The sequence below is a fragment of the Rhipicephalus sanguineus genome, chromosome 3 (genome assembly GCF_013339695.2).
Source record: "Rhipicephalus sanguineus isolate Rsan-2018 chromosome 3, BIME_Rsan_1.4, whole genome shotgun sequence".
NCBI lineage: Eukaryota > Metazoa > Arthropoda > Arachnida > Ixodida > Ixodidae > Rhipicephalus > Rhipicephalus sanguineus.
This window is the reverse complement of record NC_051178.1, coordinates 45363879-45378371: the sequence shown is the minus strand read 5'-3', so window position 1 is coordinate 45378371 and position 14493 is coordinate 45363879. Positions and strand designations below refer to the sequence as shown.

The 14493-nt window shown below is 47.0% G+C and overlaps 1 protein-coding gene across 2 annotated transcripts in view; it reads left to right on the top strand.

Moving 5' to 3' along the window:
- LOC119386601 (transcriptional regulatory protein AlgP) overlaps positions 1 to 14493 on the top strand; it is a 98399-nt gene that overhangs the window by 62054 nt on the left and 21852 nt on the right. Inside the window, exons 1-2 of one of the 2 annotated variants that reach the window (XM_037653887.2) lie at positions 5586 to 5797; positions 6010 to 6500. In XM_037653887.2, coding sequence (XP_037509815.2) covers positions 5642 to 5797; positions 6010 to 6500 — 647 coding nt within the window. In that variant the 5' untranslated portion in view covers positions 5586 to 5641. Of the gene's footprint in view, positions 1 to 5585; positions 5798 to 6009; positions 6501 to 14493 lie in introns of those variants that run through there. The other variant, XM_037653886.2, reaches the window with a different exon arrangement.

Genomic DNA, 14493 nt, shown 5'->3' with positions numbered 1-14493 from the left:
ATTCCTTGTGCGTTCACAAACAAGCTGGCCAAATGTTAGCGCATTTGGTGGAGCACTTAAAGGAATACTGACACGATTTTGAGACATCGCAAAAGGGACATTTTTTGCTTCGTTGGTATGCAGTGTCAACGCTGTCCACACACTGGAGTCGGAGAACACGTATAAAATATTTTAATTTGACTTTGAAGTTTTCGTCTCTGAGCATCTGCAAGCCAGCCCCACTGCAAGGACATTATCCCGACGAGTCAAGTCAGTCCCCCCGAGTTTGCGAGTTCTGCGTCCTGCATGCAGCCTGAATCGTAGAAATCACTGTCAGGGTCACTGAACGACAATTCACTCATCGTTGCTTATGTGCACTATGAACAGATGACAGATTTGCCGCTAGTACGTCGCGAGTTTCTGTATCCCCGTGACGTCACATTGCTATGAAACGTCACTGAGAAGCCGCCCCCTCGATATCGAAACCGAAAGTTTCTTTTTAAGGTAGCGGTAATTAAAATATATACGATGTATTTCCAGGCACCACAGTACTCGTTTTAGGTTTCTTGACACCAGTATTCTTACTTAGAGCAACAATCCGAAAATTCGTGTCAGTACTCCTTCAATATATAATTTGAATATTTTTATTAACGCAAGAGCGGCCCGAGAGTCGGGCAACACCGGCGCACTCGCGAGCCGTGACGCAGATAGCCTCTTGCTTAGCTAGCGTCTGCATACCTGCCAACGATGTTGTTTCGTGGTCAGCTGCACGTGCAGTCGAGATATTTCAGCTTTCTTCAGCGTGACATTGAAAATGAGTGAAACTTTGGTATAAGATGACGGCGGCGCTCCATGCAGCACATGGCGTCACGCACGCCATGGCGAGATGGCCGTGGGCGGGGTTTGTAGCCGGCGACTTATAGAGGGCTCCTTTTGCACTGAAATTTTCTTTTACAGTTCATTTTTCATATGTGTACAGGCACATTAGACTATCTACTTGTATATTTCGCTGAAAACGGCAATTTGCTGGGTCACCGTGTCATGGCCCCCTTTAGCAACCTAGCGCAACCCACCGCGGGGGGTCGGCCATGAAACGGGCGGTACTTTGTTTTTGAAATGAAATTGTTTTGTATTCTAAATATCTTTAGAAATAGATAGCTGACGAAATGACTCATTGGTATAATCAAGGAAAAAAGAAATAATAATAACAAACCAATGTGGCTGAGATAAGCTTAACATTCAATTTGTTTTGTCTCGCGTAAGAAATCACCTACGGCATCGCAAACGTTCCTGTGGCTAAAGCCCAGTTCGGTAGCACCAAGGAAAGGAACCACGGGAAATGATTCAAGCCCATCCTTCGGAGGGGTTCGTGTAGAAGTCTTTTTCATTGATGTGTAAACCTTCGGCATATTAAAGAAGAAACGATGCACAGAATGAGATTCACTCTCACTGCTATAAAGTCATAAAGGTGACTGCACCAGACCAGACCTGTGTAGGTAAAAGTCTAGTTGGGGGACTCGGCATCGTAGTGTGGTAATTGATATTTCTGCCCTTGTAGTGGAGCACCATCAATTCTTCCGAGGATAATTAAAATGTAGGAAACGCAGATGCTGACAAAGGAGATTTAGCGAAGCTATCCAGCGTGCATAGGCGGAGAGTTTTCATTTTACCAGAGGGGGCGGGGGCGCGACTTGCTCTTCCACATTTTTCTCTCACTATCCCTAAATATATATATATATATATATATATATATATATATATATATATATATATATATATATATATATATATATATATATATATATATATATATATATATATATATATATATATATATATATTATATAAGAGAGAGAGAGAGAGGAGTCCAACTTCCAAAGTAAAGAATTTAATGTAACTTTAGTCTCTTAGGTGCCCGCGATATCATAATGAAGATCTGTAAGTGGGAGACCTTAGATTTATTTTTCAATTTACACAAACACATAGATCCATCTCGTAACTCTTGGCTCAAAGCGAAAAAGGTCACGTAGGCTGCTACTCGTTGACTGCGTCGTGTAAAATCGATTCACGCAATGCGTGGGGTTTATTAATAGGCCTTACTTTGTTAAAACATGCGCCTCGCAGGAGAGAGTAGGCCAATGCTATTACGGGAAGTTTTAATTATGGCAGTCAATTCAATTCAATTCAAGATGGCCGAAAGTAATTCTGAGATTTTTCTACCACTACACCTTGTGCGAAGCTGCGGTTACTAATCTTTCTGCCAAAGGTTGTTTTCTGGACGAGTGATGGAGTGGCTCATTGGTGACCGAACTTTTAGTAAAACCCTTTACAGATAAATCAAAACTGCGTACCATCTTTTCTCGGCACTTTTATAAGCAGGCATGTCGAAGGGTACCAATATGTATGCAACCAAGAAATTACCCGTTTTTTATTGGCGAGTAAGTTTGTGCGAAAGCGTTCACTGACTGACTGTGTCGGGATTGCTTTGTATTCTCAGTATCACTTTTGCGTTCTCAAAACCGTTCACTATGGGCCGTTCAAATCCTTTCCTGCGTTGAGCGGCATCGCCGTTGGCGTCGGCGGCGTAACCGATAGCGCGAACGAGGACGAAAGAGAGCGAACGCGGAGTCTGTCGATATGACGAGATACTGGCCTCTAACCTCGCTTTCTTCCTCTGTTGCGCGCGCTGGCCCCTCGGTCTGAGCTCGTGCGCATGCAGGGCTGGCACGTGCACTGCGGCTGGCTTCGCTTGTCGTAACGGGGCTGTGGGCGTTTCACTTGGTTCGCGACAGCTGCAATGCACAGAGTATATAGTGTGCGTAGCACTCGAGTGCTGGCAGTTTCTGTGGCAATATGTAACGAATGTTACATTGCTACAACTGCGGATAGTCAAAACTTCAAACACAGCTGGCGTTGCCCGAACACGAGGCTGCGATCAGCGAATTAGGCAGTATCGTAATCGCCGGTGAACACAGCATATTCTGCACGTAAAAATCCGTTTGAGGGGCATTTTTCCACTGAATGTTTGACTTGTCACTGGCCCATGAGCCGAACTTTAAATCGCTGAAGTGAAAAAGAAGCGGGCATAAACAGCCTCCTGTGAAATAGGTGCCAGACAGGACGACCCGGGGACCTAAGCCAAGCTCTTAAAAAATATCCTGGGCCGGCGCCAGTGGGGGCTCTGCTCCCCCACGAGGCAGTCCGGGGGGGGGGGGGGGGGCAAGCCCCCCCCCCCCCCGTACTCTCTGCCTATGCCAGCGTGACAAACTTTTCGAATCGAGACAACGTCGGCAATATAGAAATCATGGGACCATCGTGGGATGCTACTGCTAGTGCATCCGTGTATTCATTGAGAAGGGTTAAAAACCTTTCTGACCTGGTACCAGACGTAAATGTCTTGAGATAACAGAATAAAATACGTCTAAGGTATTTGACAAATTAGGTGCAGTTAATAATGAACATTCAGGCAGATAGTCTGTGAGAATGACTGCGGCTGAAATAGATAGGCGTAATTTCGCAAAGCTACGACAATTGCAAGTAATTCCGGTTGAAAGTGCTCGACTGCTGACCCGAAGGTCGCGAGATCGAATCCCGGCCGTGGCGGCCGCATTTTCGATGGAGGCGGATGTGCTTGACGCCCGTGTACTTAGGTTTAGGTGCGCGTTAAAGAACCCCGGGTGGTCGAAATTTCCGGAGCCCTCCACCACGGTGTCTCTCATAATCATATCGTGGTTTTGGGACGTTAAACCCTAGCAGTTATAAATCCCGCTTGAAAGATAGGCGTAAAGTCACATAAGCGAATCTGCGATTCTCACTCCTGCCTATTCACACAAACTGAAGCATCAGTCGCTATCACTGTGTTTGTTTCTAAATTTGACAAACGACGTCTTCCATAATGCCATTTAAGTATCTATTGGGCAAATGTTTGCAATTCTTGTGAAATATGCGGCGTGTTTTTTTTTTTTTTTATAGAGCCAAGTCCACTTTAACTGAAACTGACAAATTTTTGCTACTGGTCGGGCCTGCTCCAACAATTTTTTGCCACTGTGTTCATGTCTCCACTATACCTTAAGTCTATATTGCGGCTGAAATCTATATTCCCCACTATCGTCGGTATTCAGAAGCAAAATTCGGATTTGACTCTTATAGTTTGGAACATTTCATTTGGGCTTGAATTAGCTCGCGAAAGAAGTCTAAATCGCCGCGAATGAACGATATAGCAATATTTCGCGACAAAATTAACACCATCCTTGTGCTTGCATCGTTGCCATACTTTGTTTCATGGCAGTAGTGGCGATGACTACTCTTGGAAGAACGAGTGGTCCTTCCAGGCAAAAGGCGCTCTATTCTGGACAGTCGGCAGCGTTTTCTTGCCCTTGGCATCTATTGAATGCCTTCAGAATATGCTTCAGCTGTTCTTCTTTGCTCGTTTTATGCCGTGCCATTTCGGATCACTTCTTTTTCGAGGAATATATCGGTGCCCAGTGGCTTAATTTCAGTTGTCTTTAATTTCAAATATACCGTCTTAGAGCGAAAGAAGGACATTGTACTGTTGCGCAAAACTCGAAAAGAAACACTAAAAGGCAGAAAGAATTAGCAAAGTCGGCATCTTACTCTTTATATTCGAGCATTGCTCTACAACATCACGTCCTTCAGGAAGTGCCAACTCGCCCAAGAAAAAGTAATTGTGGAACGAAAGCAAGATAGGAAATCAACTGGGACGTTTTTGGTCCCGATTGTTGACGCAGCGCTGGCTTAATGAATCTGGCTTAGTTTGATTCAAACAGACGCTGGCTTTGGCTCATTTTTTATTCGAAACTGCCTTTTGGAGTCCGCGTTACAATGAGGCATTGCCCCATATCGATTACAATTGTTTTAAAAGTGAAAGTTACTTAGGCGCGCTTTAGACTCCCGTGAAATTTAGCCTAGTTTCGGTTTCTGGATTTGGCTCTTGAAAAAAAAAAAAGAAAAGAACGCCACATATATCGTCAAATTCTATTCTAATTGTTTGTACAGACCTGTTGGCTATTAGTACGTCATGGAGGTGCACTTGTATTGTTTGCAATTCTTGGGAAATATATTGTCAAATTCTACTCGTGACATCTTCAAAGTCATCACATTCATCAGGAGACCGTGAGCGGCATGAGAAGGCAGTGCTGAAGCGACTTTCTAGCCGTTTACACTGCTCGTCTTTGTCTGAGTTGTACGCAAGTTTACAATAATAATATTTGGAGTTTTACATGCCAAAACCACCATACGCTTATGAGGCACGCCATAAGTGAGGGATCCGGAAATTTCGACTATCTGTTGTTCTTTAACGTGCGCTGACATTGCACAGTACAAGGACCTTTACCGTTTCGCCTCCACCGGAATGCGACTGCCGCGGCCGGGATCGAACACGCGACCTTCGAATCAGCAGCCGAGCACCGTAACCGCTATGCACCGCCGCGGCGGACGAAAGTCTGCGACTGCGTGGTTTTGTTCGATGTGAGCAGTGCTGCGAAGAACGGCTGGCACACTGCACAAATTTCGCGATGAATTCTCGTCGCCAGGAGGAGTGGAGAGGGTGGCCACACGGTAGCACGCATGCGCCGTACGGAAGGGATGGTGGAACGGTCGTCATATCGAGCGCATCACGTACCACTATGCAGAGCGAGTCGCCATGCCGTCGCCGCGTTACTCCAGCCCGAGTACATGCACCAACGTGTACGCGACGTTGAACAGTACACGAAAGGCGCAGTTCTTGCGGCAACTTGTGCGTGCACGCCGCGAAAGGAAGCGAAGAAATGGCAGTAACGCGGCGGCTGCCATGTGCAAGGTACTGTGTTGTCCGTTGTCGCCTGTTTTTACAAATATTCTTTTAGACCCGCCCACAAGGGCTGCAGGTTCGACACCGTATAGACAGAGGTGCTTACCACTACACTTGACGCGGTTTTTTGGTAGTTCAGAAGTGAAGCTCGAGGTCCGAGCTTTTTTTCTTCTCCCGCCAAGCCATGCCGATGTGTGATCCGGTGCTTTTCTTTGTCGCAGCTGCAAGAGCGGTTGCGACGCCTGCAGGCGTGCGTCGCGCATGTCGCCTGCCAGACAGAAGATATGCTCGTGGACGCCCGGACACCCCTGCTGGCCACTGAGCTGCTGCGCCCCGAACCACACAGTGCTGTGCTGGCTTCGTCGTCCGAACTTTTCGACGAGGTCGCTCCTTGCGAAAGCCAAGAGGTGCCCGCAGTACCCGAAGAGGAACCCGCGGTCCAGGAGCGCCGCGGCCACTCTCCACTCGCGAAGGCTGCCGCTGAGCCCGCTGGCCGACCGGCAGCCGAGCCGACGCGGGGCGAGGACGCCGTCCAGAAGCAGCAGGCCGAGCCGGCACCACCCCCTCCTCCCCGAGGTCCCCCTCCGGCGGCCGAGGACGAGGAGCGCGCCCAGGAGGCGCCGGCCGAAGTCCCCGCAGCCCCCGTACAGTCTTCGTCGCAGGAGGCCGCCGCCCCACCCGAGCCCTCCGCCAGGAAGGCCGGCCGCAAGAGGTGAGCACCTAGGACTGAGGCACGCGTGTTATACATGAAAACCAGCGCGAAAACTACGAACCAGACTTGTCCATGTTACAGAAAATAAGTCACCGATTACACTTACAATTACTTCAAGGTATGTTGCCACCTTTTTAAAAATCTTTTTTAATTTTGACCCAAAAATTTTGCGTCTGCCTTGGGGAGGACAATTTAAAGGACACTTCAAGTGCGTTGAGTAAAAAAATTGTAGCTAATTATAACTACAAAAATTACCCGAAGTGCGCCCATCACGCCAAAAGCCATAACTACCAATAAAAACATACAAAAAGAAAATGGCTTCGCAGCGTTATAGCGGAATACATAGGCTGTGCAATGAACTAGAATCTTTGCGCTACCATCAATATTGGGTATATTACAGGCCAAAAACCAAAAATTGTGTCGCTTCAAGTGGTAGCATTTCAGTTGAAGTAATATGACACCAAAACTTGTTCATCATTTTCAATTATCCTAGTTCATTGCACAGAAGAATGTTTGAGCGAGAAGCATGGAAAGTATCATTAGAAAATGTTGATTTGTTCAAAAGGTATGAGATTTCGTGCAACAAATACAGACTGAGATTTAGGTTTTGAGAAAAAAAAATTAAATTTTCCAAACATGCTATTTCCAGCTAGTGGGTAGTCGCAAAAAAGACCATGACATTTGAACAGAACCAAATAGAGACGTAATTTATTGTGCACCACAATTCTGAATTTATATACATTTCTAAATTGCCAGAAATAAAAATTCACTTTTTTTGAAAATGCGGTTTTAAAGGGTGGCAACATACCTTAAAATTTAATTGATTACAGTGGTCAATTACAGCCCTTGAGAAGTAAATGAGCATTTACAGAAATGTAATCGATTACATTTGCGTTGCTTTCCGTCAAAATTTTATTGCCGTTACATAATAGAACTTTACTCAAACTACAGCGAACTACTGACTTGCGTGGTGCACGGTAAACCAGTTAACATCCTCAAGGTGGTTTTACCGTGTCTATAACTAACACCCTTACACCTTAGGAAAAAGGTGTTTTCACGGATCAGAACTCATACCGTGGAGTGTTGCCAGTGGCCTAAGTAAAACCGTGAAAAATAGCCTATCATTCAGGGAACATGCAATTACAGAGGACATCAGCCTGGAAGGTGCATGTATACGCGCCCAACCATACACCCTATGGACTGAGCGCTCGCGCTGCACAGCCTTACCCTTACAGTCTTACCCTTACCCTTACAGCCTTACCCTTTAGACAGTCTATAGACTGTCTAAATATGGGTTTAGATAGTCTATAGACTGTCTTTATCCATTTTTGTAAGGGTTACACCGACCATTTCTGGTGTGCTTGTAGATAGCCCTAAAAGGGACAGCTCTTTTAATCTAAACGCGCCTAATATCCAGCAACTTCTTAATCAGCGAGTCCCATTTATCACCTGGCACGCTGTCGTATGGGCCACAGGTGCTTCGATAACCCATAACACCTTCAGCTCCTAAAGGGTGTTTTAGGTAAAACATTACCCCTTAAAGACTATTTGGGGAAGGAAAGCACCCTTACATCCTCATTTTTGCATATTCTGGTTAGGAAAAAAGGTGTTTTGCTTGCTTGAAACCGCCTTAAGGGTGCAATGTGGTTTGCAGTGTAGAGAAGGGTGGAGGCTTGCGTGAACTCTGGAAGGCTTTTGTGGCTTCTCTGATATAGCGTTACACGTAGCTAACTTTTAACAGTTGTTTTATCTAGTTGTCGTCGCTTATTCTTCCTCGTTTCCTTGTTAACAGGTCAGCTGCTACACTGAAAACTCTCCCAATGCATGCGCTGGAGGGAAGGGCGGTATTATAACGTATAGGAGCACCTTGCGCACCAGCTCGTAGTTGCGCAGTGTTTCGGTGCTAGTGTCCATGTCCTCTATGAAGCGCCACGCTGCGCTGTTGCTGGCGCTCGGCGTCAGTCAACGACACAAATTAAGCGTGTAATCTGGATCGATTTTTCCGATGTCGCACCATGGAATGTGTCAATACGGTACTCAGGTAGAGGAGCGCCGAAAATGCTGTACGCAAAATTTTATTCGAACTGTACAATAAACGCCTTCCGCTCCGACCACAGCAAAGCGCGAGGGCGATATTCGGCGGCGGAAGTGACGTTCGGTACACGTGGTAGTGACGCTAGTGGCTGAGTGTTGTGATTCGCTAGAGACGCCAAGTCGTGTGTAACATTCTTATTGTCCAATCTGAGCCACTCTGTTGTGTGCCAAACACATAAAAGATTTAAAAGTGGGCGAGTTGGTATGAATCAGTGTTGCGGAGTTACCACTCCGGCATTGGAATGACTCCGGAATTATTCCACTTTTTTGCGACCCCGGACTAGAATGGAATGGGGGCTTGGAGGAATGGAATGGGAATGGAATTAAGCGCCTTTTGCACGGAATGGAATTGGAATGGAATTAGGTCTTTTTCCAAAAAATCGAGCACGTTTTCGTACGTGCGCTGTTTTTCAAACTTCAAACATTAGTAAGTCAGAGCCTAGAATTTCACAATAAAGCAGTATTTTCAAAATGGCAAGCACCGTACATTTATAAGCAATGCGCCTACCACAATTCTGTCCTTATATAGACTGTGTTGCTCCGAGGTTTCTCTATTCTTCGCGTAACCACGGCACTGTGCCGTTGGTATCCGTCGTGCGGAACTAGAGCTGTCTAGGAGCTCCAGACGCATGGCAAAACTGCTTATTCTTGAACACTACTTTTTTCAGCATAAAAATACGCTATGTCGTCATTTTAGCATTCACACATTTAAGCTTAAACAATGTTAATATCACCGTTCGGTCAAACTTGCTGACCATGCAAATGCTATAGGTAGCGGGAGAACTGCCCCTATGGGAATTAGTAGGGTGGTTATACTGCAGGAGATATTTCACCAAGCTACTATCACTTGACCTTGGTAACGTGTTTTGCGTACTTTTCCAGTTCTTAATGCATCTGATGACATCAGCTTGATGTTCATTCTTAACTCGATAAAACTACCAAAAGATGGCTTTCCTACGTTGAGGAATTACAGGAATGGAATTGAACTGCCCGGCCATTCCCGGAGGGGGAATGGGCTAAGTTTTTTCATTCGAAAGGAATGGATTTGTGGTAATTCCCCGGAATTGAATTGGAATGGAGGCGCCCATTCAGCAACTTTGGTATGAATTGATTTTGGGAAACTTCCAGCGCGCGGGTAACCAACTTGTTAAAGGGCCACAGTGGCGTAAAAGTTTTGGCGGTGCTTTCTCAATGCCCATGTCTGCCCATCACCAATGGTAAATTCCATTGGCGGATTCGGAGTGGCCGACGAACTATTCGCCGCGAGATCGGGCTACAGGTAGCAGCACCGTCGCCGCGCTAGTGTGGATAGGCGATTGTCGGCGCGTATACAAACGCACACAAGAGCGCTTCGTTGTGAGCGATTTGACCCGATTTCCGGCAAACAAAATGCGTTGACTGCAGCTTTCTGGTAATATGTGCGCTCTTCATTCCCGAATTAATGCACGAAGCGCGCCGAACGTTACTATTACTTGTGAGAGAAGCACATTCTGTCAACGAACAGGTTGCTCGCCTTCGGCAACAGTCGGCGTTTTCGCAACGGATGACGTTTTCTTGTTTTATTTGTACATGTTTAGCTTGTGTTCCACCTACTACGCACTGCTGTAGCGCGACTGAATTGAGTATTTACTTCTTGTTCATCTGGATATCCCCAACAAAAAGAAGGCCCGTATTCCTTCACGATGAGTTCGAATAGTAGTTTGTGCCCTGCGTGCTCAAATATTCATCCGCATTTCTTATTCAGTTCTCCATGAAATGTAGGACAGTTGATAGGTTTACTGAGGAAAGCTACGTAGCTGACAGCGCTTTAGCGCTACGGAGACGTTTAACACGCACACGCTTGTTTTTATTCAGTAACAGTACGCAAAGGTAACTGTACAGCACAGAAGTTTATTCGATTGATTACTTGCACGACAGTAATGGAACAAAGACCCGTTTATTTCACGGGACCAAAGTACGTTTTTTCATGCGAATAATGCCCGCTGCCTTCCGTTAATCTATGACAACGCAACACAAACGCTCAAAATAATCTAAAGAAAAAAGATGTGGCTTCGCATAAAATTACTACGACATGAATCTAAAGTACGCCGTTTTGGATTAATTTTGACCATCAGGGCTCTTTAACGCGTGCTTAAGTACACGGGTGTTTTTGTATAAATTTTGCCACACGTTAAAATTGCGCAAGGCAACTCAGTTTTGTGGTTTCCGTGTCATTACGTTTTCTGTTCTTTTTAGGGGACAATTTAAGTGCCCAAGTGTCAGACGTGACTTGACAGAAATATTTCTCTGTAGTGGGACCAGGACCGTACACAACTAAAGCTCGTCGCGTAACCTATAAACGACAGTGCCGAAGTTACACACCTAACCAAAACGCGGAAGTGCATGAGAGCCTTTTTTTTTACCACCGAGCCGCTAAAAGGCTATATTCACATGAGATTTAATACTTCTCATCTTCAGGACAACGCCAAGTGCACTTGGCAATGCGCTTGGACCACAGAGCGGCACCTACACTGATATGACTCTCGTGAACGGAGGGTACGACGACCACACACAGCACTCTCGACAAGTGCACTCACTGATCTTAAAGGGGCCCTGCAACACTTTTCGAGCATGCTCAAAAAGCGCTGCCGATCGGTAGTCGAGGCTCCCGAGAACACGCGAGCCAAATATTATAGCGATGTGCACGGCCCGGAATTTACAATAAATTCTCAAAGTCAGCTGAAAATCGCTCCCTCTTCTCTCGACAAATGATGTATTAGTCCGCAAAATATGACGCGATTGTCGGCAGTTCCACCATTGGCTGATGTTATAATCACGATAACACCCTCATTATTACTTTCGTTGTTAACTTTGAGTTCAATAAGTAGATAATATGTATGTTTATATTCTGTTATCGCGTTAAAAACACCGAACAAACATTAATATTAGCACTTCCGGTCTCACCGACAGCTCGTCTGCTCGTAGTTGTGTGGTTCCGTTTTCTTCGCCATGCGCAGTGCCGAAAACGTGAATATTTCTGTGCTTTTGACCATCGCCGGTTGCCGTTGAAAGTGGCAGCCGTTCGAGTGTTGCCTCGTCAGCTGGGAACTGCATCGTCGGCACGTTCTCACGACCGACCGAGGCAGCCGTGCAGCATGTCTCCGATAACAATGCTGGCGTCCGGTAATGGCGGCGCTTCGGGGTCGTCTGCCAGTGCCGTCTTACGAGGCGGTTTATCGGAGTATGGGCCGAAACCGATCTCGGCTGTCATTCGTTCCAAACGAGCGCGCAGGTTTGCTTCCATGGTTGGCAAAGCGATGAAAACACTACGGCGTTCGAGGTGCACACCCAACATTACCAAACCGACGCGCAGTTTTCAAGCACGCGCGATACACAGTGCTAACAGTGCGATCGACTCCGCTCGACGAGAACGACGCAAGCCGACCGGAAGTGGCGGCACAGACCACGTGGTTGCGCCCAGACGTCAGAGAGAAAAAAATGAAGAAAAAATTTCCGCCGGCGCTCTTGGGCGGAGCCTCGCTCGTCTGCGCTCCCTCCCTCGACTCGGTGCCTAGGTCTCCGCGCGCTCGCGCCGTTGAGTTGAGGGAGAAAGCTGCGGAACGTGATCTCTATAATTTGGTAACACCGCTTAGACTTGACGGATTCGAAAAATTTTTGCGGCATATGACTCGTGAAGAGTCATACGTCAATATTGAGACTATTCGAATATAACTAAGAAAGGTGTTGCAGGGCCCCTTTAATACAGTACATATACAGCCGGTCAAGGCCAAATGCTTCTTTACATCGTGTTAGGCATCCGTACGAGCGGTTAAAGTAGCACTAACGCAACGGGAACAAACCGCCTTTTGAGGACCTGCATGACGTACGCGCGCATGCAAACACAACGTGGCTAGCAGACGACGCATGGAGCAATCCACACTAGGCGCGGTTCAGCCAGAAGCCGCCAGGCGGCGACTCCGCTCGATCTCGTGGCCAATTAGCCGGAGCACTCCACTCCGTAGAGAGCATCCGAAGGAAATCTGCCAATGGAACACAAGTGCCCTCGCCAGAGCAAAACGGTAGGGGGCGCTAGCGCACATCTACTTCGCAAGCGCCCAGCATTCCTCGCGGTTCGCGCAGTTTTCGCCTTCACGGGCGCCAGCGGAGAGAACGGGCGTGGTCGGACAGCGCATTTCATCGCACAAGCGGTACGCCACGCTCTGCGCACGCGCGGGGAGCTTGCGACTTCCGGTCGAATTCGCCGCTTTTCGCGGAGTAGAGCTGCTCCGTGAAGTGGATCTAGCGCCGGAGCTGCTCCAGATGTGCCAATGAAACATACAGAGAGCACTCTCAATCCGCCAATGGAACAGGCTTGCTCCGAATGGAGCAGAAAAACTGCTACCGGAAGTGCTCCGAATCTGCCAGTGGAATTCACCACAAGATGGAAAAGGGGCGTTCGGAAGTCCCTTTGTGTGATTTCCTTGTTGGGGAAGTTGGTTTGGTGCTGCGACTTCCATAGTCAGGGGTGCAACATCTGCGCCAATTGCGCTATTTTGATATGCAATTCCTTATATTTGCGCGAAGCTGAGCCAAAACTGTGAAATTTGTTGAAATTGCGCCACGCTGCGCCAGAATGCCCGACCAGCTTCAAAATTGTCTGTTGCGCAAGTTTTAGCGAAAAATGGAAAGAAAAAACGAAATGGAAAGAAAACGAAAGAAAAGAAAAAAAGTCACTTTCACCGCAAGGACGAAGCAATGAATGCGATAGCAACAAATTGTAATGTTATACGAAGTGAGGCTGGCAGCAAACCCTTTTTCTATCCGATCTCGCGTAACTCTACAAAACGTTGGTGCAAGAGAATACGGCGTTTCCAGTGAAAGATGCTCTTTCTGCGCAGTGTCTTCGCATTGAGAGCGCAGCACGTAGCAGGATATACGAGCCGCCCGCTGATGGCTGCCGAGATAGCGCGTGCGCCAGCGATCGCGACCGCGCCCTTAGAACCAAAGTTCAAAAGCTGCTGCTCGAGCGACAGCCGTCCCCCTCTCGCGTCTTTTCATGCTCGTTCAAGACGGGCGGGGTGTTTCCTCTATGCTTCGACGGCAGGCCTCCCTAGCGGAGTGGTGTTACCGCATGCGCCCTCCGAGTGACGGAGACGGGCTGGCTCGTTTGATCTGTGCTTCAGCCGCGTTCGTCGCACGCACTCGCGCGCTTTTACCCACGGTAGAACATACTATGCACGGGAATATGTTATCAATTTGGACTTTATACGGGGGGTGACGGCAAAAACTCGTCGAGAGTGTCCATATAGTTGCTATCGCAATAAAAAAGGACAGTGCTTCTTAAGTTTCCTGATGCTTGTTTTATTGCGCGCTTCTTAAGCCACTTTTGCCGCAGTACACTGGTGTACTGCAGTACTAGCTGTCAGGGACGCAGCACATTTTGTTCCTTAATTACTCATTCGTGCACGCGCCGTGCTTTACGAGTACTTGTATGATCGCAGACGTCTAAAAAATTACTGGCAATCATTTGGAGCTGCTGTGTATGGCGTTTCTGCGGCCTTGAGAAACAAATAGACAAAAACTTAAGCGAGTTTTCTTTTTTCTCCACTCTCACTTGCTCCTGCTTTACGAATCTCCCGAATTTCGAGGTTGCCAGGTTCGCAGGTCCACATGAGCACTTGCAGTGCCTGTCGAATTATTTGACAGGTCCTGCAAATGCTAACGTGGACTTAGTCATTGTTCGCACTGTGGGGTGGCTCAACACACTGCTTTTATTGAAATAGCAGTGTTCACGTGCACTGTGCACGAGTTAGGTGATTCTTAATGGTTTGTACGTATTTTTGTTTTGCTTTTCTAAAAGTAAGCCTTCTTTGTTATACTGCTCCAAATTTGGATTTCTGTGCTCCAAAAGCAACTTTTT